The 21,135-nt window shown below is 38.8% G+C and overlaps 1 protein-coding gene across 3 annotated transcripts in view; it reads right to left on the reverse strand.

The window, feature by feature from the left end:
• Positions 1–21,135, reverse strand: part of LOC133638810 (glutamate receptor ionotropic, NMDA 3A-like) — an 81,653-nt gene that overhangs the window by 47,597 nt on the left and 12,921 nt on the right. For all 3 annotated transcript variants that reach the window (XM_062031785.1, XM_062031786.1, XM_062031787.1), the window contains exon 2: positions 18,370–19,076. In XM_062031785.1, the coding sequence (XP_061887769.1) occupies positions 18,370–19,076 (707 nt within the window). The remainder of the gene's footprint in view (positions 1–18,369; positions 19,077–21,135) is intronic.

The following is a 21,135-nucleotide window of genomic DNA, read 5'->3' on the forward strand; positions in this document are numbered from 1 at the left end:
AGCAGTGGCATGGAGACTTTAAGTATATAACACAACTTATATTGTTCTTAATATTCTTTCACTATGGTGGTGGTGTGAAGTCATGTAGTTTGTAATGAAATAGGCTAATAAAAAGGCTACAACATATATTTCATGACTAATCTTTGTGTTTTTATTCGTATCAACATTTTAACTTGTTTAAATGCATGACACAATATTCACCTCACTTTCTCTTCCAATATGTACCTCTACTTGCTAAATCTAGCAAGAAAGTCGCTAAAGAGCATCAGAGATCATTTATGCTAGGTGGTATTCTCTGGCCAAGCAGGCAGGTGGAAGGTGGCATGGATGTGAAGCTCCAGTTATGCAACACTGATACACTTCACTTATCATTTGTTCATGAGCGAGGGACAACCGGAAGCACCACATCCGTAAATATACTTTATGGGAAACACTGACACAATTTTTTTAAATATCACACAAGTTTTTCTTTGGCTTTGACTCAGGGCTCGCTGAGTGTTGTGCAGTAGTCAGGATTGACAACACTGAAAAAAGCAGGTATAAATGTTTTTTTTTTGCATGTTGGTATCGACTTAGAGAAGCACATCATCAGATGTTGCAGTTTATTTTTGTTTGTACTATGCATGTTCTATTTAATACAGATCAGTGTTTCAAAAGCCACATTTCCTCACACATGCTGTAGTTGAAGAAGATGACTTCATGCCTCAACCAGGAGTTTGTTATTCAAACAGTAACTTGCATCTACTGGACCAACTTTTCATTGGGCTGTAGGGCAGTTATGATTAAGTAAAGCTGTAAAGTGGCCTGGAAGGACAATATATTGGGCTGATAGTACATTTACTGACCTACAAATTATTGCTGTTAAATGATATTGTCAACATTATATTGAGACCAAATTAACCACTGACAAAATGATCATACATAATAATGCAAGTGTGCCCTTTCAAATGCAATAAGCATATTTTAACATTGTATTTGGAATGTAAACCTTTTAATATCCAAGATAAATAAAACAAACAGATATTAAAAAAAAAAGTTACTCCGTTAGCAAAAGTTTGCACTTGAATAAAAATCCCAAGCAAAGGCAATACAATAGCTTCTGTCTCTATCAGAGTCGGTGTGGGTCCTCAAATATACACAAGCAAAATAATAAGTAAAATGGCTAAATAAAGTTATTGTGACCAAATTGATCACTCTTACCAATATAATTGTGGTATTGTTGAATGTGCTCAAAAAGTACTGATATGCACAATATAAGGGAAAAAGCGGTAGAGAATGGATGGATGGACTATTTGCACCAAGTAGTATTTTTTTTATTTTTTATAATTAAAATGAATAACCAAGCACGAGACATTCTTGGCAGAGGAAACCTCACATTTTGTTCTGGCCATATTATCTCTATTTGTGTGTTTAAATGTGTTTATCTTTTTTCATTTTCATTTGTTCATATTTTAGGATATTTTTTTAATAAATGCAAATGGGGTGATACGTTGGTTTCACTTCCAGTTTATGTGACCTCCCACAAGTTCACTTCTTTTTAAACAGACGTCCTTCTGATTGAACTTGACACTGAAGAGTTTACATCAACAACTTTGTGCAAAGACAGCACAGCCTTTATGTTTAATGTGGATAATGTAGCTCAACAGTTTGGACAGTTATGTTTGCATAAGTTTAGATGGGCTATGACCTTTCCTAATGGGGAAGGGCGTTAGTGTCTCTTATTTTCATGTTGGCATTTAAAATAGCGAGTAAAATATGTTATTCAAAGAGCAGTTATCAATCACGGTTTTTTGATCATTTTAATTTAATAGGGTAATACTGACCACTGGGAGTTTTACAGAAGTTATCATTACTGCCGCTTATGTGCGTGTAGTAAACATGCTGGAACACGTACCAACGCATGCATGTGGCCATTATCAACACTGGGAAAGCTCAGGACTTCATTTTTACTTATCATTCGGTTCATTAACTTTTCGAATATCGCCCTAGGCCTAAGAATAAAGCTGCATTTCATAGAAATGTTACGTTTGACAAAGTTGTAAAACTTTGAGTGATTTTTGACATCCGTGTGATTATTAACACGGTTTATGGACAATACATTGTAAGCCAACAAATAAATATACTGTGTGAGGAGAGAACACTTTGTTGTGATACTGTTGCAGAAGTGTGTGTGTGTGTGTGTGTGTGTGTGTGTGTGTGTGTGTGTGTGTGTGTGTGTGTGTGTGTGTGTGTGTGTGTGTGTGTGTGTGTGTGTGTGTGTGTGTGTGTGTGTGTGTGTGTGTGTGTGTGTGTGTGTGTGAGTGTTACAGCATAGGACAGAGCACGGGTCCATGGTCACGCCAGCCTCTCAGTGAACAAAGTGAGTGAGTGTCAAGAAGCAAAGCAAACACTCGCCATCACATTAGCAGAGATAAACATGACGTCTCCTACGTCAAACCACCGGCAAACTGATAAGTTGACGACACAAGCACTCCAACAAACATGATGATTTCACCTCAGCGGCAGGGAGAACATCCTCCTTCAACCGAGCGCAAAGATTTTAGTGATGAAGGTGAGAAAACATCCATTCTCTAAAGGCTGCTTCTCACCTCTAAGATGCAGACATCACAAGTTTTTCATGAAAGGACATTCACTTTTTTCTATATTATCTACAAAAGCCAGAAGCAGTGAAGTTGTCACCTTCTGTAAATGGTAGGGGTGTAACGGTACGTGTATTTGTATTGAACCGTTTCGGTACGGGGGTTCCGGTTCGGTTCGGAGGTGTACCGAACGAGTTTCCACACGGACATATTAAGTAGCGTAACGCACGTTGTGTAAACAATGCACACGGAGGCACAACACACGGCATGCTAGCAGCTAACGGGCTAGGATAGACTGACCATACGTCCTCTTTTCACCGGACATGTCCTCTTTTGCGGAGCTGTCAGGGCGGAGTTTTTTAAACGCCTCAAATGTCCGGCATTTTGAGTTCGGGTTGCGTGTATTTTCAATGTACGTTCAGGGTTAAGAAGGGGTTAAAAACAAAACAAACAGCAGCATTGGTGAGGGAGGGGCAGAGACAGAGAGAGAGAGAGTTATGATAAACGCGCATGCGTCGCCAGGCTCTGCTTTTTATCCATAGATTTATCACATTTAATGTTTTATTATCTATAGCAGGGGTGTCAAAAGTGTGCCCCGGAGGCCATTTGCGGCCCACAGCTAATGTTTTAAAGGCCCACGGCACATTCTAAAAATACTATTCAAATAAACAAAAACATAACAAAAGTGAAATAAAAAAGCTTAAAGGTTAAATGTCATTTAGAAAAAGTTGCAATGTTGACTAATAAAACAAAGCTGTTTTTTTTTCTTTCAAACTGTCATTGCTCAAAACATAATATTGAATCAAAATCAATGTTATTATGAATTATTGACTTATCCAAGGTTCCCATTACTTCACATCAAATATTACACTAAGAAAAATATTTTTGGTGGAAGATTTTGCAAATTTGGTAAATAAATAACCCAAAAATTCATATTTTGTTGTTTTCTTACTGTACCGAAAATGAACCGAACCGTGACCTCTAAACCGAGGTACGTACCGAACCAACATTTTTGTGTACCGTTACACTCCTAGTAAATGGTAAATAAAAAGAGAATACAATGATTTGCAAATCCTTTTCAACTTCTATTCAATTGAATAGACTGCAAAGACAAGATATTTCATGTTCACACTGAGAAACTTTGTTTTTTTTGTGCAAATATTAGCTCATTTGGAATTTGATGGCTGCAACATGTTTCAAAAAAGCTGGCACAAGTGGCAAAAAAGAGTGATGATGTTGAGGAATGCTCATCAAAGACTTATTTGGAACATCCCACAGGTGAACGGGCTAATTGGGAACAGGTGGGTGCCATGATTGGCTAAAAAAGCAGATTCCATGAAATGCGTCCATTGTTCTCTTTTTTGACAGACGTTTTGTCAAAATGAGGTTGCCAAAGCAGGATGTTTTCAAAGCGGGTTTAACGTTGGTCGAGGGAGAGATGCTGTGTAACATATTTGCTACGGTGACATCCAGTGGACACATTGAGAACAGCAGTTTCTTTCATTTGAAAATGAAGCTAATTTTAACATTTAGCAAACTCATCTGACGGCCGGATTAAACCCTGATTCATGTTTGACACCACTGCTATGTATAATCTTAACTACCATGTTTGACACCACTGCTATGTATAATCTTAACTACCATGTATTATTATGGTTCATACTGATACTTCGAGAGTCAGCCATCTTTACTCTCTGAAGTAAAGGAAAACCTGACAGATTGTTGTCATATTTCAGTGAACAATGACAAGTTATTAGTGTCACACGGTTGTGTTGTTTTTGTTCACCTGTGTGTGGTGTAAGTACCTGTCTGCTGCACTTATTGTTTTATTGTCACTTCCTCCATTTTGCCATTGAGCACAGGCTCCCACACCTGTCCCTGATTGGCAACCGGGACACACCTGTTCTTGGTTGCCAATCAGGCTCCTGCACATGCCTGATTAATCATTGCTCCTTGTTCTCTGAGAACTAATCTTTGTGAAGTGGTTTCCCTCTGCGAGTGTGCGTCAGCACTCTTTGTTTTACACGTTTTTCTAATCAAACATTCTTCTACTTACCTGACATCTTTGAGGTCACACTCCAAGTATCGCTTCACCAATCGTGACAATATGATCATTTCAATCCATATTCTGGCTACATTATATTACATTTTGGGACTTTTTGGTGAAAAACAATACCACATTTATTTCTTACACAAAACCAAACTATTAGGGAGGTTTATATAAATAGATTCTAGATAGGTTAATCTCATCTTCAAAAAGTCAAAAACCTTATCAAGGTTTTTACATGTTTTAAAAAGCTGCTCTCTTACTGTTGCAAGCAGCTGAAATACACCAAAGTAATCCATGAAGTCAGAATAAAGGTGTGAGATGTACATATTTAATGAAAGAGAAGTTAGTAGTGGACACACACATGACATGTGAGGCAGTCTGCAGATTTAATTGGCCATGACAAAAGTGGGTCGAAGACATAAAAAGCAGAACTCATGTGTTTACAACGGAACTTTCTTCTGTTGGTCTTTTCTGTCACAAAGCAAACTGAGTGCTCATAGACATGTGAGGGACCCTCAGACCAACGCTGCTCGTTGAGAAGAGCAACACGTGCGTTCATGTCAAAGTAGCCTTAAGTCTTCACCAGATGTCACTAAGACACTTTCTTTGACAAAAACTATCTAGAGGGCTCTGATTATTTGTTAAATGTGATTCTTCTGCTCAGCCTTCTTGTCTGGCAGACCAGCTGCATTATTATGACTTTAGGTAGTCCTCAATGTATTTGTCAAATCAAATCAAATCAAATTAGTGGCAAGCTGCGTGGTTTAAATAAGAATATTCAGTTGGTTTCATAGAAAAAACAAGGTTTAGACTCGGGGTGTGACGAGGTCTCCATCTGGTAAGATTAAAAAGTGACAATGTTTCCCATTTGAAGACAATCTCTCTCTCGGGCAGTCAGAAGATGTTATTTTCAACAGTCTAAAGCAGGGGTAACCAACGCGGTGCCCGCGGGCACCAGGTAGCCCGTAAGGACCAGATGAGTAGCCCGCTGGCCTGTTCTAAAAATAGCTCAAATAGCAGCACTTACCAGTGAGCTGCCTCTATTTTTTAAATTTTATTTATTTGCTAGCAAGCTGGTCTCGCTTTGCCCGACATTTTCAATTCTAAGAGAGACAAAACTCAAATTGAATTTGAAAATCCAAGAAAATATTTGAAAGACTTGGTCTTCACTCGTTTAAATAAATTCATTAATTTTTTTACTTTGCTTCTTATAACTTTCCGAAAGACAATTTTAGAGAAAAAATACAACCTTAAAAATGATTTTAGAATTTTTAAACATATATACCTTTTTACCTTTTAAATTCCTTCCTCTTCTTTCCTGGCAATTTAAATCAATGTTCAAGTAAAAAAAAATATTTTATTGTAAAGAATAATAAATACATTTTAATTTAATTCTTCATTTTAGCTTCTGTTTTTTCGACAAAGAATATTTGTGAAATATTTCTTCAAACTTATTATGATTAAAATTCAAAAAAAATATTCTGGCAAATCTAGAAAATCTGTAGAATCAAATTTAAATCTTATTTTAAAGTCTTTTGAATTTCTTTTAAAATTTTTGTTCTGGAAAATCTAGAAGAAATAATGATTTGTCTTTGTTAGAAATATAGCTTGGTCCAATTTGTTATATATTCTAACAAAGTGCAGATTGGATTTTAACCTATTCAAAACATGTCATCAAAATTCTAAAATTAATCTTAATCAGGAAAAATTACTAATGATGTTCCATAAATTATTTTTTTTATTTTTTCAAAAAGATTCGAATTAGCTAGTTTTTCTCTTCTTTTTTTCGTTTGAATTTTGAATTTTAAAGAGTCGAAATTGAAGATAAACTATGTTTCAAAATTTAATTGTAATTTTTTTCGTGTTTTCTCCGCTTTTAAACCGTTCAGTTAAGTGTAAATATCATTAATTATTAATAATAACATAGAGTTAAAGGTAAATTGAGCAAATTGGCTATTTCTGGCAATTTATTTAAGTGTGTATCAAACTGGTAGCCCTTCGCATTAATCAGTACCCAAGAAGTAGCTCTTGCTTTCAAAAAGGTTGGTGACCCATGGTCTAAAGTATATTAGTGTGGTGGCGAGCGAGGGATTGTGCTGCACATGAAGTACTTTGTGCTCACTTCAAACTGGCAAACAGAACCATCATCTGCAATCTCACCACTAAGACGCCCTCAGGACAAAGCATTGCTTCCCAGCAGCAAGACGCCACACGAAGCAGCCCACAGATCAAATAAACGTGTGCAAGACCACTTGAAGACTCCACAAAGCTCCTCAAAAAAAGACATGTAATTATATTTGCATTATTTTAACTTATATTTTTTCAATTCAGTTATTTGTGGAAAGACGTTCAAGAGTTAAAAGCTCAAGCGAAGGTCATGCATGCAAAGTTATCAAATACTTTATATTGCACTTGCATTGTTTTGTGACCCAGGCAGAATTGTACAATCATCTTCAGTGCATCCAGAAAGTATTCACAGCACTTCACTTTTTCACATTTTGTTATGTTGTATGGAATAATTTCCTTTTTTACCTTCAAAATTCTACAAACCCCGTAAAGACAATGTGGAAGGGCTGTAAATGCTGCCAAAATCCTGAGCGAAAGCTGTGAATACTTATTGTATGTACATGTCATTATTTCTCATAGAAAAAAAACCATTTTCACATTGTCATTATGGGTATGGCCAGTAGGATTTTGAGGGCAAAAATGAATATATTCCATGTGGGAATAAGGCTGTAACAGAACATGTGGAAAAAGTGAAGCACTGTAAATACTTTCCGGATGCACCAGGTATTTTGTCAGGAGCCCTTGGAATGGCGCCCACTCTACCGTCCTACTTACTGCTTGCAGGATACACTTTTGCAGCAAATTCCTACAACACTAAAGTGCTCCTGATGATCTCGGACCACTGTCAACACATTGGGAGAGCCTCACATTTGTCACATCTGTGTTGTGCCGTGGTCATTTCCTCAAGATGCAGATGGACGTCAGGAAGCAGTGTGCAGGTAAGAAAGATGATTTAATCCAATAATCTGGCAAGAATAGGAAAATACCAAACGTGCTGATGGCACAGGAAGTTACAGTAACGCTTAGCAAAAGATGAGCCTATCACGAGGGGGTTTTGCGGCTCACTGCAGGGTCGTTCTCCCGGGAATGCAGAACGGACAACTCCAGACGACAGCGTGAGGTAGGAGATGATTTTAATCTTCTCAAGAAATCTTGGCACGGCATGAGGTAAACAAACATAAACTATGGTGTGGGACAAACACGAAACTGTGGCATGAAACAAACAGCATAAACTATGGCGTGGAACAAACACGAAACTGTGGCATGAAATAAACACGATTTACGTGGACACGGTATGAATCGAACAATCGCATGAATACAAGCATGAAAAGAGCATGAAACAATCGCATGAATACAAGCATGAACTATGGCATGGAAAGAACAATGTCGCCAGACCGACTAACTGGCAACGACAGGCTTAAATAATAGTTTCTCTTGATTAGAGACAGGTGTGACCCGAACGCAAGAGACAGGTGAAAATCATAAGTCGTCATGGAAACTAAAACAAACAAGGGAGCGCAAACAGGAACTAAAAGAGTCCAAAAACTAACAAAAAACAACAAAAACATAATCCAGACCACAGATCATGACAGAGCCAACAAAAGAAGCGAGTCGTACCAATGTAAGTGTCGCATGTTGCCCATCAGACTTCCAGGCAGAGTGTGGCAGGAATACATATCTCTCTGATTGGTGACCGGGAGCAGGTGAGCGTCTCGACCACTAATCAGAGGCAGGTGACAAAAATCAGCACCCATGGCAACAAAGAAACCCAACAGGGGTGCTGAAACAGAACTAAAGAAATATCAAACTAAACAAAACATGACCCGAGCAACAGATGATGGAGGTGTTCCTCAAGGAACCCGTTTAAGTCCTCTCTGTCACAGCGTGAGCTCGAACACACTTTTCTCCGGCAGCTGGGTCTGCCAGCACCTCCGTTGGCAGCGCGCCGAGACACGCCCACATGCCGGCAAGGCTGTGGGCAATCAACAATCAGCACACCTGGGACTGATGAGGGCGAGCTGCATAATGACCAGCGGGCCCAAGGAACCTTTGCCAGAACGTAGCCAATCTTCTGTTACCTTTGTAAGCGCCCCGTGTCTGGCTTCCATCTAGCAAACCCGCTCTCCCCCTGTGACTTCCTTGTTTCCGTGTCTGATGTTCCTGTTGTCTTCTCGTGTTCTTCTGTGATCCCTTGTTGTTCCCCTCTGGTTCTGTCTGCCCCTTTTGGATTCTCGACCTCCTGCTTGGACACGGACCTATGAAGCCTCGCCATTCGCCCTGACCATCTGCCTGCCCCACGGACTGCCTTCTTGCCTTGTCCCTACTCTCGATTCAACACTACGGTAAAACGCTCATGTAATTCCCGCACCTAGTCTAACACCACACACTCCTGAATTTTGGTCACACTCCATTCTCTAGTTTATTTATAGTATTATTGTTGATTATTATATATATTGTAATATATATAATAAAAAAGATAGAGCTATACTGCCCCCTTGTGTCTGTGCCGTCAACTCCCTCCTTCTAAACACAACACTCTCTGTTTTGTGTTGCTGTAGTTTGTTTACTTCAGTAGTATTTTGTTCAACTTCTTTAGTTCTACTTGTAGTGTACCTTAAGGTTCCATTTTAGATCCTCTCTGTGTCATCATTTAGGCTACTCAACTGGTGACCCGCCAGTTCTATGAAAAACTTGTGAGAGACTCGTCATTTTGGAGCAGAATCTTGAAAAAAACACTAAAGTGCTGTCATAGAGATGGTTTTTGATTAGCTTTTTCCGCGGAAAGTCCTTAAAAACAGCAGAATGCACCTGGAACTGACAAAATAAAAGACCAAAATCAAATGTCTACTGGAGTGGACACTATATCTCTGACATTAGGTCCCTTTTCTCATGGCGGTAAATGTACTGTAAGTTGTGGTTTAGTGGTGTTCCGTGTCATAAAGCTGATTTATATTTAGTGTAAATGCTCAGGGAATTTGAGTGCAAATATAATCTTCTGCTTCATTTCATCCATTTGCATGGAAGATGCTTTTATGGCCGTCACTGAAGGATGCGGCGCCCTTAAAACACAATTCCACCTTAAGAGAAGTTCACAAATCATAATAAAGTGTAACTTTCTTTTCAGGGTCGGCGCTGCAAACGACTCCTGCACGCCACATAAAATGACATTTTGATTATTTCCTGTGTCATTCATAAAAGGAGAGTGATGTCTGGAGAGTGGCAGCTTGGTGAAGCAAGTGTGGTTCACAGCAACATGTCAGCTTGCTGTGAACCAGGCCAGAAGATCCACAAGTGAGGAAGCACCGCTGCTTTTATGGGGGCTCTAAAACAATCTTACACCCACAGAGCTAACAGGGAAGTCTTTTACTTACACAAGCTTGTTCAATATGAAGAACATTTATTATGTAGAACTCAACCAGCTGGACTCTGGTCCTGTTTACACTGCACACCACATCTGACCAGGGTGGTAGAAGGTGGGGATCGAACCAGGAACCCTCAGGTTGCTGGCACGGCCCCAATCAGGTGTAGTTGTTACTGTCACCTGATTGGCTGTTAGCATGCCCCTCCCACTCCTCAGTGACACTTCCTGTTTCCTGTTTGTTGTGTTCCCAAAGTACGAGTGACTTCATGAAACTAATTTTGCTTCATAGTTTCTGGTTTCTTCCGAACAAAAAATATAGAAATATATCAAATATTTTATCGAGCGCATTTAAAATGGTATCGATTGTTCCTATTGCGATACATATTGATATGGTATTATCGGCTCAGCCCTATGTGTGACCATATTAAACCTAACAGACTGCATTTATTCCCAAGATGAATGTCTGAAAAAGATGTGCCGTCTTGTCTTCATACATGCAAACAAACAAGTTGCGCCAAACAACAGTGCTTTTCTTCCTGTCGCTCACACACACCCACACACACACACACACACACACACCAGGTGACCTGGAAGCATGCAGCTGCAACAAAGCATGTGAAAGGTCAGGAGTGGTGCACCAACAACAGAGGAGGAGATATGATGGTCATTTCAAGATAACGGTGATCAATGAAGCCGAGCCATCAAACAACTTTCATGCAGATAAGAAATATATTTTTGTAACGCAACTACGTTATCACACCTGGGAAGTCAACTGAATGCAGCTTTGTACTCGTCAGGTTCTTTGACCCAAGCTCTGATTGACTTGAATAAATACCAAGAAGCAACATGATCAATCAACATGTCAACACCACCATTTGGTAGTTAGTCATTGCATTAGGGACAGCAGCTGTCTTTTCACAATGTTCAATTTATTATAAATGATCCCTGCTTCCTTATCGCTCAAATGTAAATCAATTGTATGAATAATGTATATACTTCCTGCAAACTACAGGATAAATCAAAAATATCCATAAATGTTTAATTTATCACTCAGGACATACCCTTTAAGAACACTGAAAAATGCATAAGTACAATAATGTGTAACATCTTTGGAAGCTATGCATAAAGTATGTTGTTTCTTGTCATGTTGCTAACTTTTAAAAGAATTAATGATGTCAGCTGTTGAAAATGTGTTTACAGAATTATTAAAAAAGGATTACGGACATAGCGGGAAAAGAAAGAAGAAGAAAAAAGTCTAGAGATGTTTTAATATTTAGGTGTAAAAAATACAGCCTCAAACAGATATAGTGAATAAACATATTTAACTCTGTGTTTCTGCCTATTGTCCACATGCAAGTGCACACTTTGTCCTTAAAAACAGACTTTTGCAAACGCTATTTTTTTTTTTACTTTAACTGAATTGTTTTAGTTAAGCAAACCAACACGAGTCCGAGGCCAAGAACACAAATCCCTTACCTATTTCAGATGATTGACCTACTATGTTGCACTATTGATATGTAAGGAAAACGCCAGAAAAGTAGGCAATTAGCTCCAAGCCATCCCTTAGTGTCCCATAATGCAAATGTAGGCAGCATTTTACATCTCATTTTCAGAAAATCAAGACAATCCCAATCTGCATCTTTCTCTTTATCTCTCTGTCTCTCTCTTGCAGAGCCGAGCTGGTTATTTCATTTAGTCGTCCTATCAAGTTTGTGTGTTCATGACTTTTAATCCACGCACATCAACCTTCTTTTTCTCCTGGCTGGATGTTCCTCAACGTTGCATTCCACCGTCTTTATTCCTTTATTGGTGCTTTTGCACCTCAGAATTATTGTGGGCTCACTTCAATTAATGGCTGAAAGACAAATTGCGAGCCAGAAGTAGAGATTCAACAAATCTTTATTGCTTTTTGTAATGTATGTTAAATACCTGCAATGGATCTTTATTTGCTGCTACAATTCACATGTTTGTTTGCATTTTGTGAGCAGCTACAGCATCTGTGCTGCTCACCTGTCACAGAGCATTTAGACAAGTCTTGTCTCCAGGTGAGCTCATCCACACCTGATACCTCAACACTGTGACACTGAAGGAACATCAACGAGTGATGGATTAGAAGTAATGATCTTCTTCTTATTGACAAGACGAGGATTATTCACAAGTCTACTTTGGCACCATAAACTAAGACTACCTTCACACCGCAGGGTCGGATGTCCAATTCAGATTTTTTTTTTTCAAATCCGATCTTTTAATGTGATTTCTAACGTGAATGCAATCTGACCCGCATGCATGAGGTCGCACACACTGCAGAGGTCAACATGGTCCAATTCAAGTAGGTCTCAGTCCTGGTGCATTTTTGGCAATTCCAAGGATTTTGTGCAATCAAAGTCAACGTTTTCTGAACACAAATATTGCAAGTGGAAGATTAAGAAGAAAGAGGACAAGTATTTAAGCAGTTTTACGGGCTATTTGGCTTTGATGTGTGCTTGAAGAGAGTGTGTGTGTGTGTGTGTGTGTGTGTGTGTGTGTGTGTGTGTGTGTGTGTGTGTGTGTGGGCGAGCAGTCAGAGACAGGAGTGATGGAAGTTTCACCTGAGTTCCTAAAACATTTTACTTTCAGCTGTTTTCTGCTCCGTTGTCAACTATATATTTTTTAACCCTCTATATTGGCAAATAATTATGACGCCTATCACTTTTTGAGGAAGTTCTGGTGGGATGAATGCAACCTGAGCGTGGGAGCGTTCCCATTGAGGACGCATTCATAGACTTTGGCCTTCTTCACACTGCAGCTCAATTCCAATTTTTTTTCTGCCCATATGTGACCTGTATCGGATTTGTTCATGTCCGTGTGAACACAGCAATTCACCATTTTTCACTTCCGACCCAGGCTCCTTACATATGTGGAACTGCCAAAATACTTCCTTCTTAATCTTCTACGCGCAATAATGCGGTTCAGAAAATGTTGACTTTGATTGCAGAAAATCCTTGAAATGACCACAAATGTGTTCGTACTGAGATGGACTACAGTGGAAGCCATGTTTACTTCCTAAACACTGCAGTGCATGCGACGTCATGTCCGCATGCGGGTCAGATTGCATTCACATTAGAAATCACTTTTTCTTCTTTGTTTCTAATGTGAAGAGCCACTGAAAAAGATCGGATCTGACAAAAATAATCTGAATTGGACACCCGACCCTGCAGTGTTAATATAGCCTAAATGTCAGCAAACACAACTGACAGTGTCAATTCTTCCAGTCTGCTTTTTGCTATAAGACACAACCAAGTCAATGTAATCCTACGAAATATAAAATACATTCTTGTTACCACAGATGCTCTAATTTTAGCCAGGTTGTTTATTTACCTAAATCGGAGAGAAAACACTAACTGGAAGCAAGTGATAATTGAAAAGTAGCTGTTATTACAGGGAAACTGCACTTTTTGGGGGAATTTTGCTTATCATTCACAATAATTATGAGAGACAAGAACACAAATCTATTTTTATTTGTAGAATTTGTAAAAATCTGCTCGCAATGCTGTTAATGAGAGCGATCCATTCTGAATGAATGAATGAATGAAATAAGTTTATTTCGGTCATATAATCAACCATCAACCGTTTTGTGTGACCAGTTTAACAGCACATATTATGCATATTTAACAATCATACACATTTACACACAAAAAGAAAAGAAAAGAAAAAGAATGACCGAAAAAGGAATAGGCTGAAGCCAAAGCTTATATTTGCCTATCCTATACATTCACTGAACATTAGATTGCCTGGAACATCAACGTTAAAAAAACAAAACAATGGGATGAAAGTAATTGTTACTATATTTTATCATGTTCAATTATTTCACCTTTCTAACAACTACATGTCTTCAGCTCATTACTGAGCTTCTTCCACCATTCAACTCCTAAAACTGAAATACATTTGTATTTTATATTCAGTCTACCCCAGGGCAGCTGTGGCTACAAATGTAGCTTACCACCACCTAGTGTGAATGAATGATGGCTTCCCACTTCTCTGTGAACGCTTTGAGTATCTAATAATAGAAAAGCGCGATATAAAATCTAATCCAATATTATTATTATTCTATTCGTTCTTACTTCACCTATGTCAAAAATCAATATCCCCTGTAAATGATAGTTTTCTCCTCTTAATGTAAATAAGCTAAGAATACAAGCTGGAAGGCTGTTGTTCTTTACTTGAAACATAATTTCCATTGTTTTTAAAAACACACTATCTGAAAATTTTAACACATTAGAACTTATAAATAATGGATTGGTAGGTTCATAGTAGCACACTTTGTGTATTATTCTAATGACCCTTTTTTGAAGTTTAATTATTGGGTCTATGTGTGTTTTATGAACATTTCCCCAAACTCCAACACAATATGTTAAATATGGAAAAATAAAAGAATAATATAACATATGCAGACATTTCTTATTCAGCTTGTGTCTTACTTTATAAAGAATAGCAATGGATTTGGATATTTTTCACTTTATAAATTCAATATGCGGTTTCCAACATAATTTATGATCAATTATTATTCCCAAGAATTTAGTTTCATATACTCTATCAATTTCCACTAGATTTCATTTTAATTTTGCTTCACAATTTTTCCTTGCACCACTAAACACCATACATTTAGTTTTCTTATCATGTAATGATAACTTATTAATATAAAACCATTTTTTTTAGCTGAATCAACTCAACATCTGTTATCCTCAACACTTCCTTCAAGTCTTCTCCTGAACAATATACAATTGTATCAGCTGCAAACATAATACATTTCAATTTATTAGATACTGAACAAATATCATTTAAATAGAGCATAAATAACTTAGGTCCCAATACCGAGCCTTGTGGAACCCCACAAGTTACTCTTCTTGGCTGTGATTTAGTCTTATTCATTTCCACATATTGAGATCTATAACTTAAATAACTACTTAACCACCGTTGTGAAACACCTCTTATGCCATAGTTTTCCCTTTTGTTTTCTCTTTTTTTTCTGCCTCTAAATAACTCTAAAAATGCATCCAAAAACCACCAACAATACTTCATTTGCACTCTGTAACCGATATAAGAACCAGGCTGGAGTGACATTGTTATTGTAAGAGTGAACACTGACTAAATATCTTCTAGCGCACTAAAACATGGCCTTGTTCACAGCTACTGCTACCACATTAGCGACATTAGCACTTTCAAGTTGTGGCTTGTGCAGCCCTTTGAGACACTTGTGATTAAGGGCTATATAAATAAACGTTGATTGATTGAGTTATAGTTTCTGCCCTAGCAGTTTGACTTTGTAACACACAACACTGTGATAGGACAGCAATCTGTACTGAGTGACAAACATGAACAATCATATTTAAGTATTATTTCATCTTTTGTTTGTACTCAGCTATCCAGACAGTGTAGTTGTAATAACAGGCATGGTGTGCTGCTTGTATCATGATCAATATTACAGTAACTTACTCCATGCACAGTTTGGTCCAGCTGGCCGGGGAAGTTTCCAGTTAATTTTGGATAGGTGGAAAAAAAGGCAGTTAGTTTTTCTTTGTGATGCAGTTTCTTTGAGCAGTGTCCTCCTCGTGAGATACAAAAAGCCATCGATAATAACATTTTGTGCCACTCAGTGCAGCGGAAGCACTCCATTTCTGTGGGCGTAACTTGGCAAGCTCCACATTTACAGCGTCAAGTCATGCCGGTCTGGTCCAACATCTCACCCTCTCTTCGTGCTCACTCAGCTTATATAACTAGTACTTCATCATCTGTAGATTCAGCTTCAAAAAGATAAGAATCCTCATTTGTCCTCCGTGGTCTATTATGAAGTCTGCCATGATTAGAAAACACACATTTGTTGACGGAAGTCGGAGGTGTGATGCTTAAAATGACCAGAATACTGAAAATATTGTACATATTGTTATAAATGTGTCTGCTACAACATTATGTATGCATACTTACTTTACAGTCCAGACAAACAGGAAGTAACTTACTTTACAGTGCAGCCAAACAGGAAGTAACTTCAGCATGACATTTGACCTTCATCTACACTGTATACAGTGTCAGTCAGCACATAAATGCAGATGAAGGTAGGCTTTTATGCTGTGTTCTTACGGTCTAAATCCTATTTCTGTTGGAGTTTAGACAGCGACATTAAGATTTCAGGTGTCACTAACTGTTCTTCGCCTACTGATATGTAAATCACTGAGAGACTAATCAATAATTCATAAGCTTCTACAAACAGAGTGATGTTGGAACAAGCTTAATTCCCCAAGCTGAGACGATGGCTCTGCTGCTGATTCAGTTGTTTTAAGGTGAATCACAGCAGGGAAGGAAGACTTTGAGTACTGCATGTGATCCTGCTTTGTCAAAGTGATGGGAAGTGGAGTGAGGATTACAATACTGATGTAGTGTAATAATACACTTCATGTACTTTTACTGTAATAACTGAGTCTTTGCAGTTGTTTAAGACTAGTGAGAAAACAATAATAAATTATTAATCTGCATCCAAACTGCTGCTTTGTCTTTTACTTAGCTTTGAATTAACCGATTTCCTTCATTTCAATTTATGGTTTGAAGCATTCGACCAATTTCCTGTGCAAATATTGTCTTTTATTATGTCGCATCAGCTTTGACCTGTTAGATCAATCACGTTCCCTGCCATCTTCCATCTACCATCCGTATCCTATTAACATCTAATGACCTCTGCCAAGTGCGTAGGCGCTACAGCTGATCATGCTCTGTATCATTTATTCAAGTGGGCTTTTAAAGTCCGGCTAACATTGTACCATTTAATCGCCCGTGACAGAAAGTCAAAGCTTACGACTGAAGTGATTCCACGTTACTCTATAATTGTGTCCCACTTAGATCCTGAAAGTGTCTGTAGTGTCTTTCAAATACACCAAGAAGATATCTGAGAATGCTTGTGAGAAAAAATGCTAACCGCGAAACAAAGGCTTTTTCCCAAGTGTATTTGCCTTGATTTAAGATGAAAAGTTGAAGGTTGCCTCTACACTAAGACGGCTAAGGTGAGGCAGGGTATTACGCACCTAACCTTATCCCTGCCCACACACACACAATGCTGTTGTTTAAGACCCCCAAATAATTGGCCTTAACACATTTGCAAAAAGTAAGTAACAAACATGAAAATAAAAATAAATACATGCAGAACTATAAACAACCTTTTTTCTGTCATTTTTTCAACATGTCACAACACTGAGCCGAGCAGTTGGATGTCGCTGCTCGTTTGCCCTTGTTGGCCACCGTAGTTCGCAATTTCTGACGGACCAGAAATTCAACCGATGATTGAATTGCCGCTTGAAACCAACCAATCAAGTTTGCCTCAGCACACTGCGAGATGAATGATGTCCAACCAGATTTGGAATTGGCACAGCTCCATCTACCAAGATCAGCTCAAAATAACAAGAGTGCCTTTCTAGTTTTAGAGTATATTTGGTTTTAAGCTGGAGAAGTTGGCTAAAAACAAAACTCTTAAAAATTCCACAATGCTCTTCACAGACATGATAGAACACAAAATGTTGTATTTTACATATCAAACCCAGCTAAGTCATACAACTAATTAATACAAATAAATCATAAAACCTAGAAAATATTTTCTACTGATTAGAGTTCATGCAAAACCCCTAAATGTTTAAAGAAAGATGCTCAATAAAGACTAGTTTGTTGCCACTGTATTTGTTTCCACTTGCCTTTAAAACAGACACTGTGACAGCCAAGGCTAATGAACAAGGCTGTTTATTTTGTTGCTCCATTGAGTAGCCTTTGTCCTAAAGTGTTCTGGGTACGCTTGGCACTCACCAGGGGCTTCTTCCAATTTAAGTGAGCTGTTAAAAAGGTGTAAACAGTCCAGTGCACCAACGGTATGTCCCTGCCAAGCACTAAAGAGCATTGTGGCCAAGTCTAGTTAGTTCAACAAAATAGCCAAGATCATTTGCTTCAAGGGTTTCAATCAATGGTACTTTCTCACCATTAACTAGACAACTCTGCTATTAACTCACCCAGGGTAAGAACTTATACCTTCCATTAGGATCACAAACGTTTTCAGGTGTGAATGTTCAGTTTATGCAGTGGTTCTATTGTTGTGTGATACAAGTATTGTTTATCATGAGGTAAACGACCTGTTCCTGCTCCACAAATGTATCCTGGCAACAAGAGGCCAAGCGAAGGTGTATTGACCCAGCAGTAGAATCTGGCCAATTCTGTTTAACCCGCTTTTGTAATAAACAACAAGATGTGTAATTTAAATGTTGTAGAAGAGCAAAAATCTCATTTAGATGGATGTAATTCCTTACCTTGTCAAGTATTCCCCTGAGCTTCCATTGCTCTGCTGTATGTCCATACAATTTGTAGTTCCAGGAATTAGCGCCAGGGCCGGTTTTACTTGGGCTGCACTTCCCACAGCCCGTGCCACCAGCTCCAGCGAGTCATGGACATAGTGATCCAGAGTATGGGACGCCATGACACCGTGAGCCAGCAGCCCTAGGGGTAAACCCTCTGTTCTCAACTCAGCCACATTCTGGCTATCCCCCAAAATCCAGTGGAATTCCGGTAAAGTCATCCGAGTGGCCAGCGTCCACAGGCGCCGCACCTCCCGGATGTCACAGCCGAACGTCACCACTCCTTTTGTGGAGGAAGGTTCTCTTAGGGCCTCCAACTGCCGCATGAGAGCCTGCTGATGGTCCACTTTAGTGGAGGAGGCAGAATCAGAAGATGAGGACAAATGGTGGGAAAATGATGACGTTTCTGCACCTGTGGCCACACCTAACGCTCCTGCAGAGGTTGGTAAAGAAGGCGCTGAGGTTGTTGTGGTCAAGTTGACAAAAGCACCCAGGTGGAAACGGGTGTTATTCTTGATGAGGGAAAAAAAATCCTTAACGTCCCACTCCTGGCAGAGAAGGACACTGATGTCCCACCAGCCGTTCAGCATCAGCAGGGAGTAGAGAAGACGAGATGCTGGGGCCTCCACTGTCTGCATGGCCATTTGGAAATGAAGAGGATTCTGTTCAAAAGACAACGGTTCACTTTTTAGATGCGGAAGAAAAAGCCCGAGGTATACAGTGAGGTGCAGGTGAGGTAAAGGGATTAACAAAAGAGGGAAAGATAAGGATTGACTGTGAGGAATGCAAATGGTGACATTAGTGACATGATAAGGAGGCAGATAAAGAGGTCGTTTGGATTTCATCGAGGGCAAGAAGATGATAAAGAAATATCAGGAAAGGGGAAATGAGACGGGCTTCTTGTCAATGAAGCCAATAGAAGGATGTAGAAAATGGGAGACCTTATAGTGTGGAAGATGAGGCTTCAAAAACAGATGGGGTGAAGTGGAGGAGGAAATAAAAATGGCTTATGAATCCAGCATTGGAATGACTTTCTCTCTCGGAATTCAATTTGTTCTATGAGACCAGACACAGAGGTGAAGAGAATGGATTTCAACCTCCACTTAGCTGCTTCTATGAATATCATTATTCACATCACGAGTTACACAACATGTGGATCATAAAACCTAAATGACTTCTACTAAATACCTCATGTTCATCATGGAAATGTGTGTTAACTAGATTATTTTTGCCAATAAAAGCTGTTTATTTTCTCATTAAACTCCCATTTGTACGGGAATGTGCTGCACAACTCAGTTTGTCTGTTGTGCCCAAAATGTGCCAAGTCTTCACACACTATGCCAAACATCTTATTCTGCTCTCGCTAATGACTATTGTTTGAACTCCCTGTGATCAAACCCAAACATTCTGTTCAGATTTTGCTCTCATAAATTGGACCCTATGGTCACAAGGAGAACCCTACATTGATTGCTGCACCGAGTACATACGTTGTGATGGAACAACAAAGCATGTCCTCATTGAAGCCAATCTCAATGCAGAAAGAAGTGGAGATTACATTCTGCAACCGGCGGCAATTTCATTACACCGTAGTACTACTTAACGCTCGCCTCACAAAGTGGTGTCAATCAGAGACAATCCTCAGACTTCCTGCTGAGAAGTGAAGGCCGTCCCACAGCAGTGTGTGACCAGACTGATGAGCAGCATGAAAATGAGTTGCCAAGCTCTTCTGCTTGTGTCCTTCTTCCACACAGTCAGGGTGTTGAAGTGGGTGCAGGTCATCTTGCACCTGAGCTACAGACCCTGGGCTCTTTTAAAAGTTAAATATGTTTTTTTTGCCATTTAAATATGTAAGTTGTAAAATATACGTCATAAATGTTAATATCAATTGAATTAAGCCGTGAAAGTTCAATAATATGATTGCTTGAATAAAATTAGGAATGTCCATGATTACTATTAAAAATAGGAAATGGCTGGTTCCACCTGGATGGTGTTGGATTCTAACACAAACACAGTCATCAAAGCTCACCTTTAAATGGAGACTGCACAATTGTGTTGCCATTCCCAATCCGTGTGTAAGACAAGAACACTTGTCTTTCTTTTGTTCATGCATTGTAATTTGTCAAATCCACAAACAGTTTTTGTCTTTGCAGCTCCTTGTACTTCAAACTTGTTACAGAGACTGGAAACAGACTGATTTTGTATCCTTTAATGCTTTCAAATTTAAACTGAAAGCATTTGAAGCAGCCTCGGTTATCTGGAACTGTTTTACTTGATGTCCATCCTGTCATTTTAATGTGAATGTCATTTTATGTGTAACTTTGCTGCCTCTTGGCCAAGACTGCCTTGAAGAAGAGCTTTTTCATCTCAATGGGATTTCTCCTGGTTAAATAAAAACAAGTACGAGGTGGCTAACAATGCAGCTAACGGGAGTCATACAGTATATTGCGCCCATAAAGACCCCTAAAAAAAATCCAAAAACCTGCAACAATACATTAACCAAGTTTTAGCAATGTTGTTTTTATAAGCCAGGGTTTACATGTGCACACCTTTAAAATGAGGGCTTTTTACATGAAAACCATATTCAGTAATATATTGTAAGTAGTCTAATAGCTAAGCACTATTGGCCATAATTCGTTGGAAAAAAGATCTCAGCTATCATTCAAATGTTCCTCTATGCCAGGGGTGTCCAACGTAGGGAACAGGTTTTATTGAGTTTGGTAA

Source organism: Entelurus aequoreus, linkage group LG21 (genome assembly GCF_033978785.1).
Source record: "Entelurus aequoreus isolate RoL-2023_Sb linkage group LG21, RoL_Eaeq_v1.1, whole genome shotgun sequence".
In the NCBI taxonomy this organism is placed as follows: Eukaryota; Metazoa; Chordata; class Actinopteri; order Syngnathiformes; family Syngnathidae; genus Entelurus; species Entelurus aequoreus.